The 13793-nt window shown below is 39.8% G+C and overlaps 1 protein-coding gene across 1 annotated transcript; it reads left to right on the top strand.

Annotated features, from left to right (window-relative positions):
- Window positions 1–1110: 1110 nt before the first annotated feature.
- On the top strand, window positions 1111–1977 carry LOC147498889 (uncharacterized). The gene has a single exon (XM_086563368.1). It carries the CDS (start codon window positions 1111–1113, stop codon window positions 1975–1977), a length of 867 nt encoding a protein of 288 aa, XP_086419494.1.
- The last annotated feature ends 11816 nt before the right edge of the window (window positions 1978–13793 follow it).

The following is a 13793-nucleotide window of genomic DNA, read 5'->3' as shown; positions in this document are numbered from 1 at the left end:
TCCTTGTCGATTTATGAAGTTTTATTGAGAGTACAAAAATCTATTAAAAGGTTCGCTAGGGCTTTGAAGTTGTTGTGTTATGATTTTGAAGTAACTGATTGTTGTATCCTGGGAAGACGACACCTAAAGAACTGTGAGCACTCGGATAGGAGTGAAATTTGTCTCTAGTACATTGCATTTGCAAGGCTCAATCATCAAAAGTAATTTCTTTTATTGTTATTTGTTTTATTCTGTGAAACATCATCTTCTTCATTCATACTGTTATCTAGAAAGTTTTGTTTTGTTAAATTATTCCATATTGGTGAAGTGTGGTTTCAACATATTATGCACAATAATTTATTGATAATAAAATTGAGGTTTGTTCATAGTTTCATATTTATTTATGTTTTTTTTGGTAGTATTATTAATTTGAACGACTTAGAATTATATATATATATACTATAAAGTAAAGTAGACCCGTGCATACGCACCAGCTCTTTTAAAAACTTGCTCAACAATCGTATATATATATAGTTTCTAACAAATCGTGATTCATGTTTTCGTCGCCAACTCTTTTTAATTTCTCAACAAATTATTTTAATTAAGTTTTAAAAACCTGTTTTTTAACTGGGGGAGAGATATCGTTTTAATAAGAGAATGATTCATGTTTTAATCAGAAGTGCTAGATTTTTTTTTCTTCTAATAGATGAAGAATTTTCGTTTTAATAGGAGAATGATTTTTGTTTTAATTAGAAGTGCCTAAAAAAATTCAATAAGAGAGGAATTTCCATTTTAATAGGAGATGATGATGTGGAATTTTAATAGAGCTCGAAAAATACCCCATGTGAGAATTTGATTTTTTTTTTAGTAATTCTTTATATATTTGATTGAGAGGCTTTAGACATGAGATATGCAATTATAATCTAACACATGGGTTACGTATCTTGAGCTAGCCTAATGCTAACACGTGGACAATTTTTTTAATGTGGAGTAACATGAGTAATTTGAGCCGCAAAAATAGCTTGCTTTGATACCGTGTTGATAGCAAAGAAAAAGAATAAGCTGCAATGGATGTTGCAGGAGTACTCTCCTCCATCCACAAGGGCGAGAAAAAAGAACTCATCATAATCAATGACGAATGTCCTATTCTGGAATGTTTGTGGAATGAGAAGAACATCTCCTAAGTTATACTTAAAAGAAATCATACATAAGTACAAGCCAGACTTGATCGGTTTGGCGGAGCCTCTTATAGCGCCCACTGTTACTCCTTCATGGCTGATTAACAAGGGCTACAACAATATTTTTGCTCATAACCACTCGGATAGCAAAACAGGCAATATCTGGGTTTTTTGGAAGAACAGCTTGGCGGTGAATGTGGTTGCCATTAATGACCAGCATATCACTGTAAATATGAATCAGCATTTCATATCTTTTGTCCATGCCAAATGCTTCTACATACAAAGAAGAATCTTATGGGAAGAACTTGGGGTTTTTGGTGCACTAAACACTTCCTGGATTGTAATTGGAGACTTCAACTCCATTACCGCAAGAACTGAGAAGAAAGGTGGAAGGTATCCGAACCAAAGAGCAATGAATGGGTTCGTGGATTTCATAAACAATAATGCTCTTTTGGACACAGCCATTCTGGGGCATAGCTTCTCCTGGTATAATAGGCAAATAGGGAAGAAGCAAATTTTGGCGAAGATAGACAGAGCACTCGTGAGTAACAACTGGTTGCTGGCGAATCCTAACTGGAGATGCAAGATATTGCAACGCAAGTTCTCTGACCACTCACCAGTTATGGGATGGTGTAACAAAAACACTAGGCCTGGCAATGTTTCGTTCAGGTTTAGAAAGATCTGGCTAGAGCACAATCAGTTCATGAACATGGTAAAGTTAAGCTGGAGTGAGCCAATGTGCGATGGTCCTATTCGTCTTGTAATGCGCAAGCTCAAAAGACTCAAGAGTACTCTAAAGGCCTGGCACAAAAATACCTAATGGGGCACTAGAGATAAAATCACTCAGGCAAATAAATCCCTCAAAGACATCTAAAAACAACAAGAGCAGGAGTCTTTTGTTGTCCAGCTTCATTTACAAGAAATGGAAATGGAAAAACTCATCTCAAATCTCATGCACACTGAAGCCACTATGTGGAAACAAAGAGCATGCATCAAAGAGGAGCTTGAAGGGGATAGAAACTTTGCTTATTTCCAGGCTAAAGCATGAATTCGGCAGTCCAAATATTTTATTGAGGAGATCAAGACAGTTGAAGGAACTATACTGCATGATCAATGTCTTATCAAGGAGTACATGGTACAAGCCTACAAAGTCAAGTTTGAAGCCATCCTGGTACTACGGAACCAGGAGCTCCTGAACCTCATCCTACATGCGGTTACTGAATAGCAAAATGACATGCTCATAGCTATACCTAGCTGGAGAGAAATTACATGACACGGTCATGGGTATGGATCCACAAAGCTCCCCAGGACCTTATGGCTTTCAAGGCATGTTCTTCCAGAAATGTTGGAGCATTGTGAGCACTGATGTTTGTCGAGCCATTAGTTCATTCTTCATTGATCACATCATCCCGCAAGGAATGAATTCAAATTTTCTGGTGCTGATTCCGAAATGCAAGAATGCTCAGGAAATTGGTTAGTACAAGCCACTTTGTTTAAGTAATTTCCTTTTCAAGATTGTTACTAAAATTTTAGCTAACCGACTAATAGGGGTGGGCAATGGGCCGGGTCGGGCTAGCCCGGCCCTAAATATTTAAAGCCTTTCAGTTATTAGGGCCAGGCCAGCTCGGCCCTAAAGTCCCCATAGGGCCAGGTCGGGCCTGGTCATAAGTCTAAATTTCAAGCCCTGACCCTACCCTAAGCCCTCTTTAACAGTTTAGGGCCGGGTCGGGCCGGGCCTATATATTTTTCTTTTTTCTGCATCAGTTTTAAAACTCATTTATATTACAAAAAAAATTCAAAGATTTGCAAACTCAAAGTCCCACCACCTTGAAATTTGAATAACAACCAATCTAGTAATAATTCTTGATAAGTCCAACAATTTAAAATGCATATCCACAATGTAATAAACTGAAGTACATAGAGACTCATATTTATATTTCAAAATTACAGTGAAAATGCACAAGACACATTTTGAAATGAGCTTTCACTGACATAAATCCGTCATTTCTTGTACTCAAATCTCACCAAAATTACATTTAACATTGAAGAACACAAAGACAAATAAGAGTATGGAATGAGTTTTTACTGACGTCAACCTATTTTTCATTAGGCTAGTGCCCAGTGCTCATTATTGTTCTTGGCGACTAGGTTAGATGGGGAGTTGTGAGGTGTACGTGAGTTGTGAGATAGAAACAATTAGGTTTACAAGTTTTTATGATATAAGACAAGTTATTAGAAGTACCCATACGGTAAGTGATAAATTACAAAGGACAGTGTTATTTTAATTGAAAATATGTAACAAGGAGTTGGATAGTTTTAGTTGTGTATTTTATAGTGAAATTATAACTAGGGCTTGGTTAGGGTCGGGCCTATGTTTCAGAACCTTAACCCTGACCCTGCCTTAGAAGGCATTAGGGCCGGGTCGGCCCTGCCCTAAACTCTGTGAGGGCTTTCGTTGTGAGGGCTTTATAGGGCTTAGGGTCGGGTCGGTTAGGGCGGGTTAGGGTCGTTAAGGCCAAATTCCCACCCCTACCGGCTAACATCTATTGCCATGAACATCATTTGTTGTGAGCAACATGGTTTTTTGAAGGGGAGAACAGGAAGCACGACAATTGCTATGGCCTCAGAACTCATCAATGATATGCACATAAAAAGATGGGGTGGAAATGCAATCATCAAATTGGACATCTCTCAGGCATTTGATTCTCTCAGCTAGGACTTCCTCTTTATGGTACTGGAGAGATTTGGATTCAGCCCAAATTTCCGTGACATGATCAAGAACATTCTCAATAGCGCAAAGATTTCTATTATGATAAACAGAAGACCTTGTGGGTTCTTTGGCACTGGCGGAGGACTTCGACAAGGGGATCCCCTATCTCCTCTTCTTTTTGCTATTGCGGAGGATGCTCTCAGTAGAAGCGTAGTGAGGCTGCAAACTTTAGGCCAAACCATCCCTATGACATTTGTTGGGAATACATACTCTCCATCACACCTTCTGTTTGCGGATGGCATCATCCTATTTGCTAATGGAAGTTTAAAAGGCCTCAGATACTTGAGAAATTGCTTGAATGACTACCAACTAGCGGCTGGTCAGCTCATTAACAGGGAAAAAAGCAAGTTGTTCCTAAGAAGCATGACAGACACCAAAAGAAGAAAGGTGGAAGCAATATTTGACATGAAGGAAGGCTCCTTGCCTGAGGTATACTTGGGGGTACCGCTATTTAAAGGTTGTGTCACACAATCCAGCATGCAAATTCTAGTTAACAGGATAAAAAAGAGAGCAAATGGATGGGTAGGAAAGTTACTTTCATTTCAGGGGAGAGTGGTCCTTGCATAGACTATACTGAACAGCATGCCAGTGTACAACATGGGAATCTACAAATGGCCGAGACGGAACATAAAGGAAGGGGAAAAAGCCATCAGAAACTTCATCTAGTCTGGAAACCCAGCAGTAAGAAAGACTATCACACTAAAATGGGTGAAAGTTTGCAAGCCAAAGGCAGAAGGTTGTCTAGGCCTTAGACCTCTGAAGGAGTTGAACCTTGCACTTCTCATGAAACTGGCATGGCAAATGATCACGATGGATAACCAGTGGTCACAATATATGGTACAGAAATACAAATTAAAGCATGGAAAGTGGTTGTCGAGTTATAAATGCTCATTCATCTAGAAAGGGCTTAAATGGGCTTTGGAAGGGATGAAAGGGCATATGGCCTGGACTATTGGCTTAGGTAGCTCTTTAGACGTCTAGAGAGATGATTGGGCTGGTCCAAACTCGGTAATGGCCTTGCATCCACACTTTGACTGGAGTAACCACTCTTCAAAAGTTCGAGACCTAATTGTGAACAACCAATGGAGCTTCCCTGATTGATTTATCAATGTCTTTGCTTTTCTAGCAATGGATCTAAATTCTTTGCTGCCTCCCAGTACCGAAATTGAGGATAGAAGAATTTGGAAACCGGATAAGGAAGGGAAATTCTCGGTGTCCTTTGCCTTCAAAACAATCAAAGAGAAGGGGGTCGTTGTTTGGTGGGGATCAATCATCTAGAACAGCTACGTGCACCCCAAGACAACTGGAATTGCATGGAAAATCTTGCAAAGAATCATTCCAACGGATGATAAGGTGAAGTGTAAATGCATTCCGATTGTTTCCAGATGTGATGGATGCAAAGAAGAGGAAGAGAGTTAAGAACATTTGTTATAGAGCTGTCCCACCTTTCAAGCCATTTGGGAATGGATTCTACAAATATTCCATTTGAATCCGCAAATAGCAATTGGAGTGGCAGACATAAAAGGACTTATCAAAGCAAAACGACTTGCAAGTCCTTTGATCAGAGAGTTATGAACTTCTGCGGTTCTAAGTATGCTAGTAGCCATTTGTAAGATGAGAAACTCTCAACGATACAACGACTCAAGCTTCAGCTCCGGACACATAAGGAACCAGGTAAGGAAAGACATTCAAATTATTGGGCATCTGTCCAAGAGTCACATGTATAACACTGCTGCTGAACTTGCTATATACTACACTCTTTGGATATTGAATGCAAGCCAAAGTCGTTTAGTGCAATCCAACAAGTTAACTGGTATCCACCTAAACAAGGAGTGATTAAAATTAACTGTGATGGATGTTCACTTGGAAACCCGGGACGTGAAGGCACTGGATTAACATTCAGAGATTACCAATCCAATCTACTTGGAATCCTAGCACAAGGTCTCGGGGTGGTTACTAATTATGAGGCAGAAAGCATTGCGCTTGTATTAGCAGCAGAGAGAGCCATTCCTAATGGATGGAGGGTAATATGTGTTCCGGCCCCCACAAATGTGGCCCAATAAAAGCCCAATTCAATACAAACCCATGCTCAGAGTCCCTGCTCAGAGCTTATCTACCAAAAAGTCCACGCTCAAAGCCCATGCTTAGAGCTTATCTACAAAAAACCCACGCTCAGAGCCCTTGCTCAGAGCTTATCTACAAAAAAGCCCACGTTTAGAGCCCATGCTCAGAGCTTATCTACAAAAAACCCACGCTCAGAGCCCATGCTCAGAGCTTATCCATAATAAAGCCCATGCTCAAAGCCTACATACCTACACCTAAAATCAATATCAATTGCGCACATGTTTTGCGAGTCAAACAACTTCCACAACTTCGTCCACATTCAAGATTCACTTCCATCAACTACATATCGTGTGACAGTTCTCCCGCCTCATCCCACAATTGGACAGTTTTCCCGCCAGTTCTCCAACATCATCCCACAATTGGACAGTTCTCCCGCCCAGTTCTCCAACTACATCCCACGATTGGACAGTTCTCCCGCCAGTTCTCCAACTTCATCCCACGATTGGGCCGGTTCTCAACTCCAACTTCATCCCACGATTGGGCCCGATTCTCCCGCCCAGTTCTCCAACTTCATCCCACGATTGGACAGTTCTCCCGCCAGTTCTCCAACTTCATCCCACGATTGGACAGTTCTCCCGCCAATTCTCCAACTTCATCCTACGATTGGAATATTGGAGAACGAGGAAGTAACTATCACCAATCCTAACTATAAAATCCAACCTTCGTCATTTTTCCAGAACTACGCCATCGAGACTTGATCCCAAGTAATACATTTTGGTACATAGGCAACTTCACATTGAAGTCCAGTCTCATCTTTCTCCAACAACCATCTCCTTCACCATCTTTAAAACATTACTTCTGACCCTCAACTGGTGTGTTTTGGCAAATCTTGCTGAAACATATTTGGCGCGACAAAAATTACGTCAATGACTTCTCGAAAAACAAACAACGGTGAAAGTATCCCTTTTCTCGCACAAGTTCAACATTCACCTTCTGCTGGGAATTCACTTTCCAAGTTTGATGGTCCTCGGCCATCTGCGACTGAGAGAGTGGGTATTCATGTATCCAATCCATCAACTCAGGTCGACTGTCGTCTCCGACAATTGGAGAGCAAGAATAACAATCTGAAGAAACAACTTCATCAACTTCTCGAAGATGATTCAGGGGTACGGCAAAAAGTTTTTGGGATCGTTTGAACACTAAAGCATCTCTGTCAAATACTCCAAGTACAAACTCCCATACCAAGAGAAACTGTGCGAGTCGTTTCACCAACTCACAAAGATCACTTTCAGTGTAATCGTAGTTTAATCCACAAACTCCTCTGCCTTTGATGCCGTTTTAGATCTCATGATTTCAAGGCGTACTAAGGGAGATCGGCAAAATATCTATATAGGTCAGCAAGGTAGACTACCCAACCAACGAAAAACCAATGAAGTTCCTACCCCAAGCTCTAGGATGGGTAGACAAGCCACTGCAAGTCCTCGTCGCAACAACAGTATGAGCCGATCTCAACAGCAGCACTATTCACCAAGCAGTTCTAATTCACAACCTAGTCGCTCAAGTTTTAGTCCCAATCCAAGAGCTCATTGTTGGCCAAAGTATGTTGACAATGGTAGCCATGGAGATAGAGACTCACTTGCAACAGGTCAAGAAAATGGTTGTGACAGTCTAGCACTCCGTCCGTATTCTCACGATGTTCACCATAGGAGACGAAGGAACCGATTTCCACTACTGGCTCGGTCACCTTCACCTACATGGATGGGTCGACGAGAACTCATTCCGCCTCCTCCGAAGAAATCTTGGCCAAAACGTCCACAGTTCGGTCGTGACCATCATCGAGAGAATGTTCCATTTTTTGAATGATGTCTCCATGAGATGATATTGAAGGCTGTTAATGATAAGGAGTCACGAAAAAAAAAATACAAAATCTCGCTATAGAGAGTGGTATCAATTCTCCCTTCTCTCTCCGAATCCAAACAACCGATCATCACAAGGACTTCAAGCAGCTAGAATTTGAAAAGTATGATGAGATTAATGGAGATCATTTGATGCATCTTGTTAATTACAAAAACAAGATGATCTTATGGACTTTCGACGATGCTATTCTTTGAAAGTTATTCCCGTCCACACTCATTGGAATTGAGTCGATGAGATGCTTTAACATGCTTCCAGAAAGATCCATCCATAATTTTACTGATCTTGCTTACAAGTTTGCCGAGCATTTTCATCACAACTGGAAAGAACCGAAAAATATTGATTCTCTATTCAGTATTAAACAACAAAAGAACGAAAAGCTCAGTAAGTTTGTTGCGAGATTTCAGAAAGCAGCTGTTGAAATTCCAGATGCATATGATATTCTTGTCATTTATGTTTTCAAGGAATGCATTAATTATGATAGGGACGGCGTTTACAATTCTATAGTAAAAGACATCCCAACAACTTATTATGAACTTTTTGCTCGAACTCAACAGTTTATTCAAGTTGAAGATGATGCATCGGCACGAGTTCACAGAGATAGGGATCGAATAAGCAAGCCGCAGGAACAAAGTCAAAAACCGAAGTTTTAACAAACAACCGATCAAAAGTCCAAGAGTGATGGTAGGCCACAATAATGGAACGACAAAGAACAAAAGAAACTTCCCGAGTTAAAGCTTACCACCCTCAACGAGATGCTGTTATCTATGAGAAGATTAAGGAAAAGAATATCTTATCTCCACCTTTTCCTCTCTCTAAAGATACCAAGGCTACACGTAACAAATCACTGTGGTGCAAATTCCACGATGACTTTGGTCATGAAACTGAACGATGTCGATCTCTAAGAGGTAGAATCCAAGGTTTGATCGAGAAGGGTATGCTCTAGGATTACGTGCTGGGTAAAACGAAACAAGCTTTAGTCGTGACCGCACACAATGTAATCAAAGTCGGTCATGCCAGAGTTGATTCAATGTCTAACACCCAGCGTAAGAATTTTAATCACTCTAAGATAACTGATCTCAGCCACCACTATGCTTATAGTGGATACGATTTTCTCCACGGTATGGGTACTAAGACTTATGAGGAAGGACCTCTCTGTTGGACTGACAATGATCTGATAGGAGTGCACCATCCTCATTATGATGTTGTTGTAATACAAGCTTTTGTTGGAATTCATCGTGTGCAGAAAATCATGATCGATACAGGTAGTTCGGCAAGTGTGATCTACAAGCGTTGTTACAAAGGACTCAATCTCCCTGAGAAAATGATAGTTCCCGATCCAAATCCTATCATTGGCTTCGATGGGACAGCAGCAAAATCAATTGGTAAATGCTCTCTTCCGGTGACATTAATGAAGAAGGAAGTTACAATTGATTTTGTAACGCCCGTATTTTTAAATACGTATTTTTATTTATTTATTAATTAATTAAATTATTTATTTTCAAAATTCGTCGGACTGGACTCGGGATCACGTGGGCCGGTTTTGGGCCGAAGTGCGTGTTGGGCTTGGGTTTTGGACCCAAGTATATAAACACTTTTCTAGAAAATAGGGTTCTGGAGAATATAATATATTAAAAATGGAAGCCCGAGTTAGAATTTGGATTTACGGAGGGTGGAGCCAGCGGTTCGGACGACGAGGGATTCGTAGAGCCGCCTTCGCATTGAATTAGCTCTCTCCGCTATATCACCGAATCACGAAAACCGTTTTACTTGTCCTATGTTTTCACTAATTTTACCGCTCATTATCCGTTGTATTGGACTTCGTGTCTTTGTAATATTTAACTTTGTTAAATTTCGTTTTGTTGTTAAACCGTACCTTAAACCGTCGAAGTTTCGAGAGGTTGTCAATGGCGGCGAAAACGAGAGATCGTCTCTGTTGCCTTTAAAACTTGTCTTGGATTTGGTTAGAGGTCGGGGACGTTTTTCCTCAATCTTTGGAATGCTAGTTTGAAACTAGCTTTGAGCTCGGAGCGAGTCGCTAATGGCAATTCAAACTCCAGATGTCGTTTTACTTGTGTTTATTGTTTTGTTGGCTGGAGGCGAGATGGAATTATGGGTGGATTAAGTTGTTGATGATGGGGGTAGTGTAGGGTGTGTGGGGGGCTGTCGGTAGTGGTAGAAGCCGTGGCGGGCCGGCGTTTTTAGGCTGAAATTAGCGATGGCTTGTTGGCAATTTTGTTTTTGTTTGTAGTTTGGTTGATTGGTTTTGTTGATTGTATTGTTGAAGTGAGGTAGTGTAGTAGAGTGAGGGGCAGGTTGTTGGAAGCTTGAGGCCGGCCATTAATGGCGGCGATAAACTCTCGAATCTAGTTTTGGGTCGATATGTGAAGTGAAGAATTAGAGTTTTGGTTTTATTAAAAGTGTTGGGTTTTCCAATAGGATTCAAACCGATATGAGGGAGAAGGGAAGAAGTGGTATCGGCTATTTGGTGGTGGTGGCGATTGGAGAAGATGATGCAACCGCTCACCGATTTTGGGCTTAGGCCAAATCGGTTGGGCCTAGTTTGTTTAGTTGGTTTGGGCGGGATTCTAATTTAAGTTGAGTGGGCGGACCACATCGGTTTAATGTTGGACCAATTCTTTTTAGCCTTTGTTTTGTGGACGGTTTATATTAACGTTTTGGGCGAAACCATTAATGTTTGGGCGATTCGATTATAAGTTTTGGGCGTAACTAATATTGCATGGACAGATCCATTGGACTTAAAATAGATCAATTAGGTCGTAAAATAAATAAGTGGACTTTTAGACTTTTCGGGTTCTAAGGTTTGGGGCTTGGCGATTGGGTCGAACCATGACGCGGCCATGAACCCATAGCCCATTCCTTTGACGCTTTGACCATGAACCATAGCTATGACCGTGAACTGCCGAACGATGAACGACGGTTTTGGTATGACCACGGACTCAGCCGAACCGCGGAAGCGACGGTTTGACTTTGACCGGGACACTGTTGACCTTGGCGGGGACATGTTGACTTTGACTATGACCCTGGGACACATGCGTTTCCGTGTTCGGCGGGTCCGTGGTCATAGTCAAAATCAACATGTCCCGGTCAAGGTCAACAAAATCTGTCCCCGTCAAAGTCAAACTGGCTCGTTCGAGCTTCCGTTCGACAGTCGGTGGTCATCAAACTAGTCAAACCGCTGCTCGTTGTTCGACAGTTCATGGTCATAAACTATGGTTCATGGCTAAGGTCAAAAGGTGTATGGCTCTATGGGCTCATGGCCAAGGTCATGGTTCGACCCAACCGCCAAGCCCAAACCTTAGAACCCGAAAGTCTAAAAGTCCACTTATTTATTTTACGATCAATCGATCTATTTTAAGTCCAATGGATCGTCCATAATAATATTAGTTACGGCCCAAAACTTATAATCGAATCGCCCAAACAGCTTAAGTGGTTTTCGCCCAAAAACGTTAATATTATAATTTCGACAATAACTACCAATATTTTAGTCAATATTCTAATAACTACCAACGCCCCGAATTAGTCAATATTTTAATATTGTCACTCTACTACACTACCTCACTTCAACAAACCAACCAACAATCAAAAAGCAAAACCCAATCATCCACAATAAAAAACACAAAAGCCCACAACAATAGTTACTGGCGGTTTCTTGGCTGCCATTAACGATTTTCTTAGGAGCTCCCAACAGCTCCCATCTACCTCCCACACCCTTACACCTACCCCATCACCAACAACTTAATCCAACCCCAATCCATCTCGCCTCCGAACCAACAACCAATCCACCCACAAAAAAAGCCCACGCCAATGAAAAAAACGTTTAAAGAAACAATAAAGGCGGATCAGCGGGACCATTCCCTTATCTTGGGCTCGTGGCGGCGCTTCCCTCGAGTTTGGAACCGTTCCCACAGTTCACTAAAACCAATATCCACACCACTTCATTATCCCATTTCGACAAATCCTATTCAACAGCGTTCAACATTTTAACAGTTCAACAGTTCAATAGTTTAACAGTTCAATACTAACCAAAACAATATACTAATAATTAACCCATTTAATAAATGGCGACATGGCGAAGAATGATGAGCGGTAAAAGCGATTCTTGTATAACGGTGAAGTAGAAAACTAACTACTCACTTGTATGAGCAATTTCGGCGAATCCTCCTAGCCGATTAAATCGCTCAACGCTCGAAAACCAGTTTCTCTCTGCCTCCATTTTTAATATATTATTATTTTTATGAACCCTATTTTCTAGAAAAAGTGTTTATATACTTGGGTCCGAAACCCAAGCCCAACACAGACTCGGGCCCAAAAACCAGGCCCACGTATCCCGAGTCCGGTCCGACGAATTTTGAAAATAAATAATTTAATTAATTAATAAATAGAAAATACGTATTTAAAAAATACGGGCGTTACAGCTATACACATCTCAAAAGAATCTCGTCCCGAGATTCGGAAGTAAAGCTATACGAACAAAAACGTTGGTTATTAACTTAGAACCTATACAAGAATGCAGGTTGATTAAACTTAAGCAAGATAACATTGGTATTAATTATTATTAAATAATTCCAGAATATATATCCTCATGCCATTACAAAACCTATTATAGTTTAACTGTCTATATGAAAACAAATTATTACTGTCACTTAAATACAAGATAAATATATCATTACTCATAAGCATGCAGTTTCTTGACACGTAGCAAACTCTACGAAAAAAATATGCTACTTAACTAATCAATAATATGGAGAAAGTTCATCCCGATATAAAACATTAGGGAGTCTTCATATCATGCATAAAAGAAAATTAGTGTCCTGATACACTTAAAACAAAAATGTCACTCATGTCATTGATACTACAATGAAACTTTATATTTGTTTTAGTCATGCTCTCAGAAATTTAAATTGTAAAACCACCCTTGAATCCTAATTCATGCTTGCAAGTTGCAACTGGATCAAATATAGCACGTATCAAAAAAATACTTTTTCATATTCCTCTATCAAAATCATATAGACTGAAACAAAACAAGTAAGAATAAATACTTGAATATGCAAAAATCATGTGAAACTAATTTAACGATATTAATCTATCCTGCCATGTTGGTGAAACATTATTATCATCATATACCTGGTAATAGTTCATCTATATACAATAATATAAAACGTGTATACGCAAGTATACACCTCTCAAAAAGAATACACGTGTATACGCAAGTATACACATCTCAAAAAGAATACACGTGTATACACATCTCAAAAAGAATACACGTATATTTTATTATTATATTCAATCTATTTCTAACTAATCACCTCTAACAGATTAATCTCTTATACTTTAAAATATTATTCATCCATTACAATGTACGAGTGAGGCGAGATAGTTCCTCCAACACCGAGGCAATTAGTTCCTTACTCAGTACGTCACAAAGCCATCAGATAATACAACTCATTCAATATTATTTCTTAAATAATAACATAACACTCCAATACAAAGTTCACAGACAGGTTGTCATACTTAATCCATACTCCACGTGAAAATGATCACCAACAATAAAACCACACTATAGCAACATACATCATTTTGATCAAATCCGTTAATAATTAACATATTACACATATAGCCACTCCTCATATAATAAGGAAAAATAAAATCATTTACTATCCATTCCACCGAGTAACTAATATAAATATACACATCACACATACAAACCAATCAAAAAATATTGACTCTCTTTATTTCTATATTTCTTCTTTTATTTGTAAAAGTAAAACAACTAAAGCGAAAATAGTTTTGAAAATAATGCTTCTTAAACACTACCCATAAACCCGCGATCCGAGAATCACCTAGACTCACCCTAGTCTAAGCTA

This window comes from Coptis chinensis, chromosome 5, assembly GCF_015680905.1.
Source record: "Coptis chinensis isolate HL-2020 chromosome 5, ASM1568090v1, whole genome shotgun sequence".
NCBI lineage: Eukaryota > Viridiplantae > Streptophyta > Magnoliopsida > Ranunculales > Ranunculaceae > Coptis > Coptis chinensis.
This window is presented reverse-complemented; position numbering and strand designations above follow the sequence as displayed.

What these genes read in the sequence shown, in the direction of transcription:
- LOC147498889 (XM_086563368.1), top strand. Translation starts at nt 1,111, where the DNA reads ATGACGAATGTCCTATTCTGGAATGTTTGTGGAATGAGAAGAACATCT.